The 17020-nt window shown below is 44.2% G+C and overlaps 1 protein-coding gene across 2 annotated transcripts in view; it reads right to left on the reverse strand.

Moving 5' to 3' along the window:
* Positions 1-557: 557 nt before the first annotated feature.
* Positions 558-17020, reverse strand: part of ANXA2 (annexin A2) — a 50596-nt gene continuing 34133 nt past the window's right edge. For both annotated transcript variants that reach the window (XM_064361365.1, XM_012442990.3), the window contains exons 4-13: positions 16864-16958; positions 12897-13010; positions 9713-9803; positions 8517-8596; positions 7045-7104; positions 5088-5181; positions 4415-4510; positions 3873-3931; positions 1979-2101; positions 558-921 (exon numbers count right to left, since the gene is read on the reverse strand). In XM_064361365.1, the coding sequence (XP_064217435.1) occupies positions 862-921; positions 1979-2101; positions 3873-3931; positions 4415-4510; positions 5088-5181; positions 7045-7104; positions 8517-8596; positions 9713-9803; positions 12897-13010; positions 16864-16958 (872 nt within the window). In that variant the 3' untranslated portion in view covers positions 558-861. The remainder of the gene's footprint in view (positions 922-1978; positions 2102-3872; positions 3932-4414; positions 4511-5087; positions 5182-7044; positions 7105-8516; positions 8597-9712; positions 9804-12896; positions 13011-16863; positions 16959-17020) is intronic.

Genomic DNA, 17020 nt, shown 5'->3' on the forward strand with positions numbered 1-17020 from the left:
GGTTCCTTTCTCTGTCATCTTTCTCAATCCTCCCAGTCAAAAGCAATCCCTTCTCCGTGCTTCCTGTCTGCTTGTGTGGGATCTCCTTTGCAAGAATGCTGTAGCCTGCCCCACCCTGCCCCACTGCTTTCCCGGTGTGTGGCTGCCCGATACTTGTTTTCACCTCATTAACCTGTAGAAAGATAAGCAGATGAGGGGTCCCTCTGGGATCCCTTTTCTCCCCAGTAGGTCCTCTCCTGCCCTGGGCACACACTGCTGCCCAACAGAACTTTCTATGATAAAGGAAATGTTCCCTACCTGTGATGTCCAGATGTACTAGCTGCTGACCACATGTGAATGCTGACCATTCGAAATGTGGGTTGTGTGACTGAGGAACTGAATTTTTTATTTTATTTCATTTAAATATAACTTAAATAACGACACCTGGATAGGGGCAACCATGCCGTACAGCTCAGTCCTAGAACCTTCTCCCCGGAGGGACAGCCTCATCAGCCAAACAGCACAACCCCAAGCATGTTTAATTTTCAAACAATTAAATCGAAAGCAGGGCCACAAAGTACTTGTTTCTAAAGTACAAATTCAGTTTATTCAACTGTTTATGACACAGTACACAGGAGGCAAAGTGTTTCACATCACAGACTCCACTTCCAACTCCTTGGAATGTTCATTTCTTTGGCTTATGGGAGAGACTAGACAGGAAAGCCAGGCAATGCTTAGGCAACTAGAATGAGGGTGGGGGCAATGCTAACGTCATCCTCACAGGGCCGGCGATAGGGACTGTTAGTCGCAAGCTGGTTTTCTAGACCTGTTAGCTGGAAGCATAGGGAGCACCATTCCTGGATGCTCACACCGCCTCGGGCTTCAGTCGTCTCCACCACACAGGTACAGCAGCGCTTTCTGGTAGTCACCCTTAGTGTCTTGCTGCAAATGGCCCAGGAGAAAAAAGAAACACGGCATCAGAAAAAAGCCCAAAGTAGCAGCTCAATGTTCCACGAGGCCTCTCCCAGGACAAAGAGAAGACTCTGCAGGAGACCTGCCTTGACACAAAGGCCTGAAGGGCCACACCCAATGCATTGCCCTAGAACCCTCTGGGAGTGTGGTCAGAGGAGGTGCTGGGGAAGACATTCAAGTCTCCTTAGGACTGTGGCATGGAGGGAATGCCAGGTGCTGCGGACTGATAAAGACCAGTGACCAGGGCTGTTCTTACCGCAGCAAGGTCCTGCCAACACCCCAACTTTCCTCTCTCATCCTCACCCTTCTACAGAGAACAGGGTACTTTCCTACCTCACTCTGCTATTTCCTGCATTCTTAAGGTTAAGTGGACATAAGCTGGTGAGATGAGGAACAATGGCTGAGAGTCTAAATGGTCCTGTGACTTTAAACATGCACCCTAATAAACCTGGCTATAGAAAACCCAGCTCTAACTTCATCTTTGGTAACCATGGGCATGCCCTGGGACATTTCAGCAACTTTTAGAAAGGGAAATTGCAATGGCTGTCTGAAATCCACACAGTGCTACCACTGTGAATGCAGTCACTTCCTTACATGCAGATGCCAGCAAGCCAAAACACACAGAGGCTAAATTGATTGGAAAGATGGCAGTGAGTAACTGAAAGTTGTCAGGCCTATCCCAGAGGATTTTTCAAGGAATAAACGTATAATAAACAGTAAAATGTAATTGATCTTCCAAGTCTCTTCGGGATGTCAGCGAGCCTTGCAGGATCATCGTCATCAACACCAACAATCATTGTAGAGTAACAGATGTGAAAAATATAAAACATCTGCCTGATTCTATAAAGTCCAGGACAAATCACAAATGGTGCTTTCAAAGTAAATCCCTAATGGCTGGTGACTGGCATCTCTTCCCCAGAGAGTTAGAAAACAGAAAATCACCATTCTATCATCATTCCGCCAGGCCAGCTGCTGGGCCTGGGCGCTCTGGACGGCAGGGCAGGCTGACACCGCACCTCAGGCTTACCTGGATGTAATAGTACAGGGACTTGCCGTACTTCCTCTTGAATTCAGACCTAATTTTCAACATGTCCACTTCACTGCGGGAGACCATGATTCTGATCAGGACCTTATCTCGAGTCCCCTTGCCCTGAAAATCAAGTTGATATTCCAAGTTACATACACTGAGGATGTTATCATTAAAGAAACAGTCTGAAGGTTAAGCATCCCTGAAAATCTGAAACCTAAAATGCTCCAAATTCCAAAACTTCTTCAGTGCTAACATGATGCCACAATGAAAAATTCCACACATAAGCACTGAACACAAACTGTTTTATGCACAAAATTATCAAAAGCATTGTATAAAATTACCTTTAGGGTATGTGTGTAAGGGTTACATAAAACACAAATGGATCTCATGTTTAGACTTGGATCCCATCCCTAAAATATTTCGTTATATGTATGCAAATATTCCAACATCAAAAATAAATCTGAAATCCAAAACATTCCTGGTTTCAAGCACTTCAGATAAGGGACATTAGGGCACAGTGTACATTGCCTGGGTGATGAGTGCACCAAAATCTCAAAAATTACCACTAAAGAACTTTCACATAATGGAACACCACTTGTTCCCCAAAAACCTATAAGAAAGGAAAGACAGACAGAGAGAGACAGAGAGAGAGAGAGAAAAGAAAGAGAAAAAGAGAAAGAAAGAGAGGCAGGCAGGAAGGGAGGAAGGGCGGGAAGGAGCGAAGGAGGGAAGGAGTGAGGGAGCGAGCAGGGGAGGGAGCAAGAGAGGGAGGGAGGGAACGAGGGAGAAAGCAAGAGAAGGGAGTGGGGGAGGGAGGGAAGGAGCAAGCAAGGGAGGGAAGAAGTGAGGGAAGGTGCGGGGAGAGAGAGGGAGGGAGGGAGCAAGGAAGGGGAGGAAGAAAGAAAAGGAGAAGAAAAGAAAAGAACAAAGAGTATCTGGAAGTTCCAAACACACCAGGCTGTAGTCAGCACCGACTCCACTCTGTGCCATCGTTCAGTAAATATATACTGAGCACCTACTACCACAAGGCTCACTTCAAGCAGTCTGAGCTTCCATATGTAACAAGAGGTTCCTGACTCTTGCAGGCTTAGAGAGGACATGCCAATACATTTCTATCATCGCTCTGCGCCATTTTGAATGATATGTATGATAAAGGCCACTGAGTTTGCTTCCAGAGCATCAGACCAGAGGCACTGAGGGGTGCCATTTGATATGGAACTCAAAGACAGATGGCAGAGGCAGTGCAGACAAGGGAGATGTTCCAGAAGGAAAAGGCAAAAGCCCAGAAGCCAGAAAACACATGGCACATCTGAGGTGTAGAAAAGGGCACAGGTCTATGGGAAGAGGTGGTTCGCTGAACAGAGAGTTGTGGGGCTGTCTTTGGAGTCTGACAGACCCAGGTTCAAATCTGGCTGTGTAACTTCAAGCAGCTTGAGGCCTTCTGAGCTCCGTCTCCGCATTTATAAAGAAGACAATCATATAAGCCTCAGACTTGTTCTGCAATGATTTAAGGTGAAACAGTAGCACATGTCTACTGTATAGTGGGTGCTTAATAATCGCTCCCTCCACTTGTCTTGACTCTGGGGCTAACGGGAAGAAATCATCGAGAAACCGGAGCAGGAATCAGACACGATGACCACGTCGCATTTTCTCTCTCCCATGGCACTTAACTTTCTGCCTGAACACAAATACATGTTCAAGCAACTGAGAGAGAGAAGACCAATTTGTGGTTCTCTCATGTGTCAAATACAACCACAGCTGACTAGTGTGCTCCTGCCCCCAGACAGTGGGGTCCCCTTCCTCCATCCATGAGTTGAGGAGACTCAGTTTGGGGCACAAGACAAGAAAAGCTGAGCATGGGAACACAGCCCTCTCAGCCAGCTGCCCTTACCTTCATGGAGTCGTACAGCCGATCAGCAAAATACAGGGGCTTGTTCTGAATGCACTGGACTGTGGAGAGAAGAAAGGGAGTCAGGGCTGCAGCTGCTCTCGCCTCTCCTCTGCCAGTGGGAGAAGATGCCCTGACCCTGGGCCACAAACCAGAAGTGACCTGATACAATGGAAACGGGCTGCAAAATGGGACAGGCTAAGGGACTCCTAGAAATCCTCTGCAGTACTGAGTTCCACCACGGTGTTAAACCAGGGGACTCTGAGACCTGCAGATCCCAAGAGCATATGTGAGTTTCCTCAACACACTCCTCTCTTCTCCTGTTCTCTGATGCCTCCCTGGCAACAATCTGTTACCAACTTAGGCTTTTTTTCAATTTTATATCCTTAAACCTACACAATTAAGACTGTAAAACTACCCAAGGCATGCACAGAAGCCACACCTCCCAAACGCTGGAATTAAGAGGGTGGCCACCTGTCACTTCTGCTCCAGCACTGTCCACTGAAAGCTGATGTCTACCAGGAACGGGGGCCACGCTTGCTTACCCAGGTTCAGGAAGGCATTTTCCAGGTCTCCCTTAACCTCTTTCCTGATGCTCTCCAACATGTCATAAGGGCTGTAGCTCTTGTACCTATCAAATACTGCGGAAAACCAAGAGAGTTATCAGATCAGAGCCGCTGGTCAAAGCTGTCAATAATCACCCATCTAGTTTTATGCACCATGATTTTTTTCAAAAATTGAGGATGATCATAGCATCCTTGGGTATTAGAGGTTGCCATGGTGACCAGAGCCAACATCGCACGAGTTTGTCCTGGGACGGCCATACCATGCACCTGTCCTGAATGGCATTGCCCAGGCCACGTATTTTGACCATCTCCATCTCCCCTGAATGGAACCCATTCCATCTGGAAACCACAGGAAACAGCACAAAGCGTGCAGCAAAGTCCACTACTTCAACAAATATGGCAAGATAAAATGGTCATCAGGCAAGAAGGAGCTGCAAGCTACAGCACCAAACGCAGAAACTATTATTTGCAAGAGAAAAGAATCCAGAATGGGAGAGAAAGGCAAATGTACCTGGTGAGGGAAAATGGGTGAGCCTATGAGAGTGGCAAGTGGAGAGAGGACCTCATTCTGGCAGACTCAACCCCAACAAGGACATCCACCCGGCCGCCCCAGAGCCCCAAGGCACTGAGACCCCCTCAGCACAGTGCCCACCTTTCTGCAGGTGGCACACGCTCCGCTCCGTCATGATGCTGATCCACTTGGGAACATCAGTTCCTTTCCTCTTCACTCCAGCATCATAGAGATCCTATGAGTACAACCAACCAGGAAGAGTTAACTATGCAATCCAGCATAAGGTCATAAAAACTGTCATGCAAAAAAACAAAAAAGCTACACACTCAAAATGCCCAGTGGGGAAGAATGATTATACTACACACATGGGCAGAGACGTACTATTTAGACATACTTAGTCACAAGCAGTCTTCCTTAGGCGCAAATGGATACAAATAAGACTGCAAATAGTCCGTGAGGTCTGTGATTATAGTCTCCTTCCTTGAATAAGAAAGGAAGGACCAAAAGCTTTTATTCACATACAGAAGGAGAAGTCAATGTTAATTAGCACATCGGCCCTCCTCCCTTTGGGCACATTTAGGGGCAGATAAGCTAGTCAACGTTTACTGGACAGCTACGGCCAGGCTCCCATTCCCAAGCTTCTCAGAGACTCAGGGAGTGATGGAGCTGGAAAAGGAGCCCGTCCCATCTCATTTTCAGTTTCTGGAAAATTTAGGCACTATAAGTAGTCCTCAACAATGGCAGGAAGGGCAAAAGGAAGAAAGGCTTATGCAAGGGTACGTATTCATTCCGTGACCTTCCACCATCTGGGAACTGCAAAACCCAACTTCTATTATGTTATTTAAAAGCCTTCTCTACTACCTTCTAGAAGTGTTGTGTGGAATATACTGAATTTAAAACTTAGGTGAATTTAAATTAATTTTTTTCTGCAGCTTTTATGACTTACTCTGAGGTAACTGTTGACCCTTGAGTAACAAACAGTTCATAGCAGTCTAAATAAGCTTAACAAATAGTTCTCAGAGATTATTGAACTAGAACTGGCAAAAGTCTTATTTAGCCAGAAAAGGACAGGTCTCTGCTGGCCTCCTTTTTCCCCCCACCACAATGAGCTATAGACCGTCCTGTCCCTGGCTGTGTCTTGTCCACTTTCTTCTGCTTCCCACCCGCCTGCCTGATAGGTGTACACAGCCACATCACACTCTGCAGAAACTGTGCTTCCATACAAGCAAAGCCTGAATGAGCATATGTGAGTCAGGTAATGCCAGCATTATAAGAGAGTATCTTCTAATAAACATTGCTCTCAGACTATGGTGGGTTTAAAAGATGGCCAGAAATTCTTTGACACTCCTCCCTTCCAAAGGAGGACCCAAATCCCCTCCCAGTGAGTGTGGGCTAGACTCAATGACTCACTTTTAATGAAAAGAGTATGACAGCAGTGCAGAGTGGGACACCTGAGATTAGGTCATAAAAGACACTGTGGCTTCCTCTTTGCTTTCTCTCAGATTCCTTGCTCTGGGGAGAGCTGGCTGCTATGTTGTGAGGATGCTCAAGCAACCCCATGGAGAGGCGTATGTGGAGTGAATCAAAGGTCTCCTACCAAACGGTCACGTGAGTGCACAATCTTGGAAGCAGGTCCTCCCTTTCTCCCCAACCACGATGAAGCAGTAAGCCGTCCGGTCCCTGGCTATGTCTTCTCAATCTTCTTCTGCTTCCCACCTGCCTGCCTGATTGGTGTGCACAGCCACATCACACTGTGCAGAAACTGGTGACAGCAGTGCAGGGTGGGACTCCTGAGATTAGGTCGTAAAAGACGCTATGGCTTCCTCTATGCTTTCTCTCAGATTGCCTGCTCTGGGGAAAGCTGGCTGCCACGTTGTGAGGATGCTCAAGCAACCCTACTCAAGAGACCCCTGAGCCAGAACCACTGCACTAAGCCACTCCTCAATTCCTGACACACAGAAACTGAGAAATAACACATGTTTGTTGTTTTAAGTCACAGAGTTTGGAAATCATTTGTTACACAGGGTTAAATTACTATACAGACTATCCAGAGACTTACCAGAAAACAGAAACTTAAACCAAAAAGCTTAGCACTTACCCGGGCATCTTGGTCAATCAGTTCATAATCAATGACAGAGCCATCCTCTGCTCTTCTGCCCTATGAGGAGGGGAGAAAAGAACTTTGAATCCATTTCTTTGTGTATTTTAAAATTGAAAATGTTTTCTCCCCAGTCCACGTAAGCCATTACTTAATTTTCTAAATAAGTATCCACCTAAGATTTTTCTTACTTTGAAACCTAGACCAGCCAAGGATAGTAAAATCATTGAGCAAGGAAGTGTGTGCTGTGCCTCTCCATCAACAACCCCCTCCTTGGTACCCAGTCCTGGCCTACGCCTTATAGAATCCCTTTCCCCATCCCCCACAAAAAGCTGATGAGATTTAGCTCTTTCCTTCAGCAAGCTTGCAATGCAGATGGAAGAATAAGCGGAAACAAATGTACAGCAGCCAGGGAACCTACGGCACTAGGAAGACACGAAATCCAGGAGGAGGAAGAACTCTCAGAGAGCAGAGTCAGCAAACGGTGTGAACCATGGGGCCAGGCTGAAGCTGAAACTTCAAGGGTCAGTCAGATGCAGCTAGCCAAGAGGAGAGGGAGAGCCAGACCGCACACGAGGGCCAGCACAGGCACAGCGGAGTACACTCCCAGGTAAGTAAGGAGCTGCCCTGTCAGAACAGAGCTGAGCAGCAGAGAATCCCAGCAGAGAAGATGCAGGGAGGATATAGAAGACTTTTCCCAGCAGTTAAGAGTTTACACTGTATGCAGCAGATATGGGGTTTGAACAGGGAAGTAATGTGGTCAAAGTGTAATTCACAGAGATCTGTGAATGGCGGTACACAGGGGAGGTGGGAGGGAAGAGAGGAGAGCCAGGGAGAACAGCACAGGAGCTGTTGCAGTAATGGAGATGTGAGCAGGCCAGAGGCAGCATACCGTCTGTCATTTCTCATCAGGGTTCCCAGAGAAAACAGTCTCTCGTCCCTCCCCTGGCACATAAGCATTAAGTGACACACCAGCCAGAATTAGGGATTCACGGGGGAAGTGTCCTTTCCTCCATGTTAATGTGTTAACATTAGCAATCGGCTCGACAAAGACAACTTCACTCCAGACAAAGGACTACATGGGCAAATTCTCCCATGAGAAGTGAACGCAAGAAAAAGCAACAAGAAGGTCTCTTCCCACTGGGTCCTGCATGACCACAGAGAGAGGCAGAGTGACCTTCCCTAAGTCACGGGGCCAAGGCTCTGGCATGTAAATCCAGGCCAGGACTTGAGAGCTGCCCAACCCTCCTCTTGCTCCCAAAGTCCACTTGTCCATGAGGTTTAGCAGGATAAGAAATCCTATTATACAAAATTGACAACTCCGCAGTGACAGTGCAAGCCCACTGTCGAAAATGCAGCTGAATTTCTGATGCAGGCACAGGGGATTTAGTGAATTCACTCCAAGTCTAAAATGAGGTATGCGACTTGCCTTGGGAGGAAGCAAGGGCAAAGAAAGAAACCGAGAAACCAACCTTTGCCAGGGCAACCATCAGCTTGCGGAAGTCACCAGATGTATCCGAAATAATGTCCTTCTCCAGATCAGTCTTGTACACTTGGAGAAAAATACATCTGGTTTTATGCTTTCTGCCTGTGAAGCCAACCACCCACCCCAATTTCCCATTTCCCACTAAGACTCTGAAAAGCAGAACAGCTATGTCAGCTGGATATATCCATTCTTCTTAACCCCCAACGGACAAAGGATTCACTAGAATGATTTTCACCCTCATGAAATCAGAGCCAGAGTTATTATCCATGACAAGGGGCAGCCGGGCCAGATCAAATCAGGGATCCTCGGGCTCACCTTTGACCAGTGACCTCTTGTGTAGTTTAAATACTGTCTCCCAGCCCTCCTGACTGTGAACACTTATTCTGAACATCAAAAAAACTGGAGGGCTACACACACACACACACACACACACACACACACACACACACACACAATCATGCTTTATTGTCCACTGAGAAAATGCACAAAGGCAGAAACTACTAAGAAATAATGCTTTTGAATAAAATTATATTTCAATAGTCAAAACACCATCTATATTGAAATACAGTAGCTAGAGAGGAACTGTTATGTTCCCAGTACAAAGAAAAAAATAAATGTGTGAGGTGATGGATATCCCAACGACTCTGACTTGATAATTACGTATTACATGTACCAAAATATCACATGTACCCCTAAAATATGTACAACTATGATATATCAACTTTAAAAAGTAAAAGAAAACAGAAACGCCGCAGCGACGTAAGTTGCGTTGTTTACTCCACTCATAGCCTTCTATACTGTTCAGTGTGCACAGGTCCACAGCGGCTTGTTGCTGTGGTTCTTCAGTTACCCACCGGCCAGAGCTGGGAACCTCTTGAGCAGAGACTGAACAGCACCCAATAAATGGAATCCATATTTAATACTTGCTACTTCTCATCAGATCTTTTTTAAAAATAAATTTTGTTTTCTCTCCTTTCCCTCCTGTCTACCCTTCTTCTAACACAGAAGTTCCAGTGGAATGTAATAATCAAAACGCCGGCAATGAGGAGGTGAAGGAGAGAAACTTGGAACCAAAGCCAACACCGGTCCACATGGTCAAGATGGCAGGCACTTCAGCACATCAACAATCCAGGCATCTTAACCCAAGCACTCACCCTGAATCACAGAAATCAAGCTACTCACTTTCCTTATAGACTCTGTTAATTTCCTGCAGCTCCTGGTTGGTTCTTGAGCAGATGATCTCAATGAGGGAGTCCTCATCAGTTCCCAGCCCCTGTGAACCAGGAAGCATGAACATTATCAGGGAAAGGCTTCCCCACCATTAGCCTACTTTTCGGATCTCCACCAGCTAAACTGCAAACATGGATTGGGTCTGTTAGCATCCTGCCTTCTACATTCCTACTGAAGAATCTACACTCTGTCCCTTAGCACCAAGTACGGCATTCTCTGTTCCTTTAAAAAATGCTTCACCAGAGCACAAGATGGTGTAATTGGCACATCTGAGTTCAACTGTTAATATGTTTTTTTAAAAAAAGTAGTGAATGGGAAGAGGCAGCAATAGAATATGCCAAAATGTTAAAAGTGGCAATTGCCTTTTGCTGTGGGTATGTACATAAAGTAACTTTTTCTTATTATTTTTGACCTTCTACGATAACAACCCACTATTTTAAAGATGAGAATTTTCTTTGTTAAACAATGCTTCTCGCTAATTTAAAATAAAGGAAGATAGAAATTTTACGTTGTCACTCGCAGCCAGCATTGTTAGTAAGTCTTTTTACCAGGCAAAGGTATAGAAAAAATTTTTAGCTTCACCTCTTTGAAATGTAAAATTGGGTTAATGTTAAAAATTTCATTCCTGTCCTTCTATTTTTGCTTCATAATTATGCATTCTTCAGGCATTTTAGAAAAGCAAAAAGAAATAATGAAGTGCCAAATAAACCTAGACACCAACACTTTATTAAGGAATAAGAATTTGATGGGTGATGTATTCAAATTTAATATATACACTTTTGAGCATGCCAGATAGCTTGAAAGGACTCAATGAAACATGTATTTCAAAGCTGGCTTCATGATCAAAGTCAAGATTTAGTAATCAGGATTCTTTAATACTTGTCTTTCCGAATATGGAAATATCACTTTGAACTAAGTAGAATTACAACTGTTTAAAATGTAAATCAATTATAAGGTGTTAATATAATAAGAAACTTACTTATCCACATGAAAAGTGTGTCAGCTATTAATTAAACTTATTAGAGGTTATATGCCCCTGAAAAAATAGTCTGTATAATATAAGCTAAGCCTCGGGTTAACGGTTAATTTTGAATTTTATTCTTCATCTAATCTTTGAACCAATGGCTCTGCTTTGAGAGTTTTTAATCATGATTTGTAGAGGTTCCAGCAAAGCCAAAAAATTCTTCCCTTGTTAGCAAAAGGTCCATCCAGCATTCTGCACAAATGTTACTAAATGACTACCGACCATCTTTGAATATTTTTAAGGAGACGCAGTTGTTCAATCTCAAGGATGATAGAAATACAGTCTAAAAATAACACACATTGGGAGAAACGCTACATCCTGACATTGTAGAATTGCAAGACAGGCAAAATAATGTAAGATGTGTTTCCTTCCATCACTGATATACCAGTGTTAACATCTGAGAATTCTAATAGTGGTTTTTACATCTACATTCAAAGGTGACCTTGGCAATTTCCAAAGCCTGGCCCAAGCTCCCCACAGACTGTCCACAATTCCTAGCACAAGGGCAAATTCTACTGTAACATATGGCAGATACTGCCACTGGTACTGCCAGAAGTCAAAACAGACTTTTTTTTTTTTTAAAAAAAAAAGCATAGTTCAGTTAATGTCACTTCAAGCTTTATGGATTTTGGAAGGGTACTCAACTGTGATAGCTAATGGAAGAGCTGGCACAGGGTCAAAGCTTCAATAGTTAAAGCACCTTCCACTGGGCCAATTACGTAGATTACCACAGTGACTGACAGCTCAAAAAGGTCTGTTTCAAGTCACTAATACCTAGTAATAGATACCAGTAAAGTCACACAAATCACAACTAAATAGATTCTTGACGAAAATGAGATAAACTGATCTGGAGTGTGGATGGTCAGAAGAAACCTAGGAGAGGCTGACTCATCCCTGCCTCCAGAGGTCCACAGACTTGGCTTTCAGGAGTGCTATTTTTATCAAGCGGGATCACGAAATGTTGTTGACATTTTATCATTCTTAAGGACGTCTTTTCTGCAGTACAGCCTACTTAGGAAACGCAGACAAGTCCGCTCAAATAAACTGAGCACAGCCTGGGCTAAGCTGAAGAACTGAAGGAAGAAAGAGACTTAACAACAAATCTTAGAGCAGCCCTGAGCTATCAAGTTGAGGGCTCTGGAGATGCCCAGTGTCCGAAGCAGCCTCATTCTTGTGTTCTCTGGGGAAAAGATGATGACTGAACTGGGACATTACCTCTGGTGACAGGCTTACAGCTCAGACTGTTCATAATTCAGGAACAGTGGCATCAGAGGAAAAACAGCCTCAGAATAAAAATCAGACATATGGCTTCCCCCCTACAGCAGAGCCTTTACCCATCTTAATCAGCAGAGGGCAGTGTCGGACTGTTCAAAGTGCTGCAGACACACTACAAAAAGGGTCCACGTGCGTTGCAGTAACATGCATTTATGTGTGTGCATCTATTACATTTATATAAAACTTGATGTTTTAGGTATGCACAAAGTTCAGGAGGTTTCCAGCCTAGAATTTTTACTTAATTTAACCTAAAATTCCAGGTTCAAAATAACTCTGCAAAAGAAAAACAAGACAATGTGCAAAGAGACTTCACAGTTACCTTCACACGGGTACAATTTGGGTACAATTCATCATCCGAAATTACCCCTTATGTGCACTATGATGTTCTGATTCTGCCCGAAGTTGAAACTAACAACGGTACTGACAGAGAGAATATGGGAGGAAGAAACACCCATGAAAGGATGGGCAGAATTTGCAAGCTTCACTTAACAAAAGCTATGAGTTTTTTTCTTGCCTTAATATCACAACATATCTTTTTAAAGGAGGAAGTGTAATCAAGGAAGTAGTTTTCCCAAATGGTATTCCAATTGCCCAGGTGCTGAGTAGTAGCAGCTGGTAACTGACTTCTCAGCATCATGAAATTTCTTTACAGTCTTAAAACAAGTAATTGAAATATTTTTGGTACAAATCCTGAGACGTATAGCTTCAGTTCATTTTTAAAAAATGGTTCCAAATGAGAATTTAACAAAACTAAAAATCACCAAATTATACTCAGAAAGCTGTAATTCACAAAATTAATGGCAGATTTGACAGAGATGACATCTCATACGCATTTACCTTCATGGAAGCTTTTAGCTCAGAAGCGTCATACTGAGCAGGTGTCTTCAATAGGCCTAAAATCACCGTCTCCAGGTGGCCAGATAAGGCTGACTTCAGTGCTGATGCAAGTTCCTTCAAGAAAACAGGCAATCATGAAGAAAGTATTTATTTTTTACTTTAAAACTGGTGAGTAAAACTAAAGTAAAAGGGATCTGTTTGTGAAGCAGGTTGTGAGTCTGACCACTCCAGAGTCTTGGGTCAAACGCCATCAACTGCATTCCTTTCAATAGACCCAGATCTCAGAAACATAAACATCAGGCTTTGCTTTAAAGAAATTCCTTAAAATCCTAGTTAATTTTGCTTTCTTCCATGATCAATAAAGGGAAACCGGATTCGTATGTGATTCCTCAGAAAGCTGTGAGAGTGCAGGCACTTTGCAACATGCCTGGAAGTGGTAACAGCCTGTGGAATCAGGATGCTTTCTGAGATCAAGGCCCCTGCTAAGAAGGAGGTGTTTGAGCAGACAGCCTCCTCCTGGGAAGCAGTCCTTGTGGCCTGCTGATACACTGTAAAAAATGTGGGGGCAGCCACTCCAGCGGCAGCTCCTCAAAGTCACCAGAAGGAACCAGAGGCCCCAACACAGTTGGAAGTGAGGTCATGAAACTTGCCTATGCAAAACACTTCATCTAATACTGACAAAATAGCTCTTTGTCCACACCAAACTGAGACGGTGTTTAACAGAAGTGAGGAGAACTAACATTCCTTAATTGGCCCCCTTAAATTCCCTGCTGCATACAATTTCTTAAGGGTTCCATGAACACAAAAATTTAAGTCAGAGGTCTGGTCAGCATCCATGTATGTTGACAGACACCCCAACTCCATGTGACTTTCAGAGATGCTTTCCTTGGGCTAAACTTTCTACAATTCATGGCTGATGACTGAAACCTCCTACTAAAATAATGTTCTTCTTTTCACTTTTTCCTTTCACTTCTCTTCTTTCTTTCTGTCCTGCTTTCTAAGAACACCCATAGCATCTACAAAGCTTAGCCCCTAGAGGTACTTGCAGGCTACGAGACGCAATTTGCAACCTGTTTCAGACACAACCATCTTGAATCATTCAAAGATGTCAAAAGTGTCAGAACTGACATGGATCTTAGCACCTGGCCAGAGCCTTTCCCCATCTACTTTGTCCTGCTTTTCGATGTCCTGGGAACACACAGCACTTAGAAGGGGACTGTAAAAGCAGTACCTCCCAATTATAACACCAGTCTCCCAGTTTGGAACTTTGAGGTTAGGTTAACTGCAAACTTAGCCTACCCTTGACACTCCCCTCTACCCATTCTCTGTTCAAACCTAAAATAGCATTTGGGCACCTACTGACTTCTTCCACTTCTATTCCAAACTCCTTATGGGCGTTCAACTTCCTGTTTCTCACAATATCCAGCACAGAGCTTTGCACTTAACAAAAACTAAACCGAAACTCCAGAAATGTATGATAAATAAAACATAACCATTCCCTGGATATGTTTTATTTAGCATATGGAGAAGCCTCGCATCTGGCGTCTGCTAGAACATGAAAGAATCGTAAAAGCAGCTGTCTCTCCCAGCTCCTCTCCACTCTACTAGCTTGGCTCAGGTTCTTCAAGCTCATCACCTGGGCAGTCGCAGCCCATTTCCCTAAAGAACTCTGCAACACAAATCTTGCTTATTTCACAAACACTCTTCTTAATTTCACAAAGAGCTGATTGTTTCACTTGAAACTCTCTCAAGTAGTTTACCTATCTTTTATAAAAGATACATAATTCTCCTTGGCCCAAGTCTGAGAGTCGAGAATTAGTAGGACTGTGGCTGGGCGTGGTGGCTCACACCTGTAATCCCAGCACTTTGGGAGGCCGAGGCAGGTGGGTCATCTGAAGTCAGTTCAAGACCATCCTAGTCAACATTGGAGAAACCCCGTCTCTACTAAAACTACAAAATTTAGCTATTTCTGGTGGTGGGTGCCTGTAGTCCCAGCTAGTCGGGAGGGTGAGGAAGGAGGATCACTTGAACTTGGCAGGCAGAGGTTGCAGTGAGCCCAGATTGCTCCAATGCACTCCAACCTGGGCGACAGAGCAAGACTCCACCTCAAAAAAAAAAAAAAAAAAAAAGAATTAGTAGGATGGTGAGCTGTCCCCAGCATACAGCAAAGCCTGTGAGATCTTGGGACCTCACCATAATTCTGGGAGTATCTTTCCTCCAAGAGGGTACATGAGAGCTTTGTTCTCCATATATCTAAAACCAAGACCTAGGATTTGGGTGCAGTGGTCTCTGATTGTAATTCCAGCAGTTTGGGAGGCTGAAGTCAGAGAATTGCTTGAGTCTATGTGGCAGAGGTTACAGTAAGCCGAATCACACCACTGCAATCAAGCTTGGGTGACAGAGCGAGACTCTGTCTCAAAAAAAAAAAAAAAAAAAAAGATCCAGGCTTCTCTGTTTGTGCATACACACCCAAACGTATTCCAAGACCATACTCTCTAACTGACAGCTGAAACATCAATTTTTTTACATGCTGTCCAGAGATGAGCCTTCTGCTCCAATGGGAACTTGGCTCTAACAGCTCACAGACCCCTTTGGGAAGCTGGAGAAATAAAACACTCCCCACTACGCCTCACTACAGAAGATTAATATAAGTCTAGTGAAAGAAGAATTTTAATGCACATGAGATGAAAGAAGCCAGATGCTTTCCTATTTATGTCCTTTCCAACTGTTTTAGAGTGCGGGGGATTGGAGTATAGCAAGGCTTGACCTACAAATCCCAGGCCTGGTGCTCATGTCAATCCCAAGGGCAGAAATATCTCTTCTAGAATCCTTCCAGCTCACCTCTACTGCGGCTATGAGTGAAAGCCTTAAGTCAAACGGGAGCTGCAGGAAGCCACACTTACTGCGCTGTCCAAGAATAAATCAAAAGCTTTTAATAGCAAGAAGCTAAAAATAAAACAGTACATCCTTAAAAATAAAATTTCCTAAGACTGACAAAATAAAGGACGAACATGCGCTGGGTGTTTCTTACCCACTAGTGGACAAGCAAAAGGAAAAAGCACACAAAGACCCTTTAAATAGCAGGAGCATGGCACATGAAGATAGCCTCACAGACCAAATGAACTACCAACTGAGCCCACTCGGTGCAAAACTCTTAAGAATTCAAGTATGTATTTTTAAAATGAGAGGAGCTTGTTAGGATCAATACTCACTGGAGGGCAGTGTCCTAAAATTAAATTAGAAACATCTTATCAACAACCGGCAGAAGTCATAAAGATGAAATGAGTTGTGACACATAGAAAACTGAGCGCAGTGCCTGGCCCCAAGTAACCACTCAATAAACGATGCCCGAGGTTGTTACTGTTGTTCCCTACTCCTTTCTAACTCTCTAATCCTAGAAGTTCTCCCTCTAGGTAGCCTAGGTTGGAGCGGGGGTGCTGTCCTTACACAGGAGCTCCCAAGCACTCTAAAGTGAGCATGACCACCTGTGCTCTGCCTCCTCTCAGACCAAAGGTGGCATTAGACTGTCATAGGAGTGCGAACCCTATTGTGAACTGCACATGAAAGGGATCTAGGCTGTGCGCTTCTCATGAAAGTCTAATGACTAATGACCTGAGGTGGAACAGTTTCATCCTGAAACCATCCCTCCCCACCCCCATCCACGGAAAAATTGTCTTCTATGAAACCGGTCTCTGCTGCCAAAATAGTTGGGGACAGCCGCTCTAAAGGCCGTGTGTGTGTGTGTGTGTGTGTGTGTGTGTGTGTAATCTAAAAGCACCCATGGCATCTACAAAGCTACACACATATGCACAGTGACTCTTAAAAGGATTTAAGAAAAAAATCTTGGATATCCAAGGGTCCCAGAAGTCTTTTGCTCATGAGAGCCACAATTCATGACAAGACAAAGCAACGCCTGAGGAAATAAAAATTCAACAAGAAAAGCCCTCCATCCCTGGAATGCCTTTACCTTTTTAGTCCTTCTCTGGTAGGCGAAGGCAATATCCTGTCTCTGTGCATTGCTGCGGTTGGTCAAAATGTTGACAATGGTGACCTCATCCACACCTGTGAAAATACAAGTTGTTAATCGTTACTCAACTGTATACTCTAGTATTCTGAGCTTACCT

Source organism: Aotus nancymaae, unplaced genomic scaffold (assembly GCF_030222135.1).
Source record: "Aotus nancymaae isolate 86718 unplaced genomic scaffold, 86718_ANA_hifiasm-v0.15.2.pri h1tg000041l, whole genome shotgun sequence".
Classification (NCBI taxonomy): Eukaryota; Metazoa; Chordata; class Mammalia; order Primates; family Aotidae; genus Aotus; species Aotus nancymaae.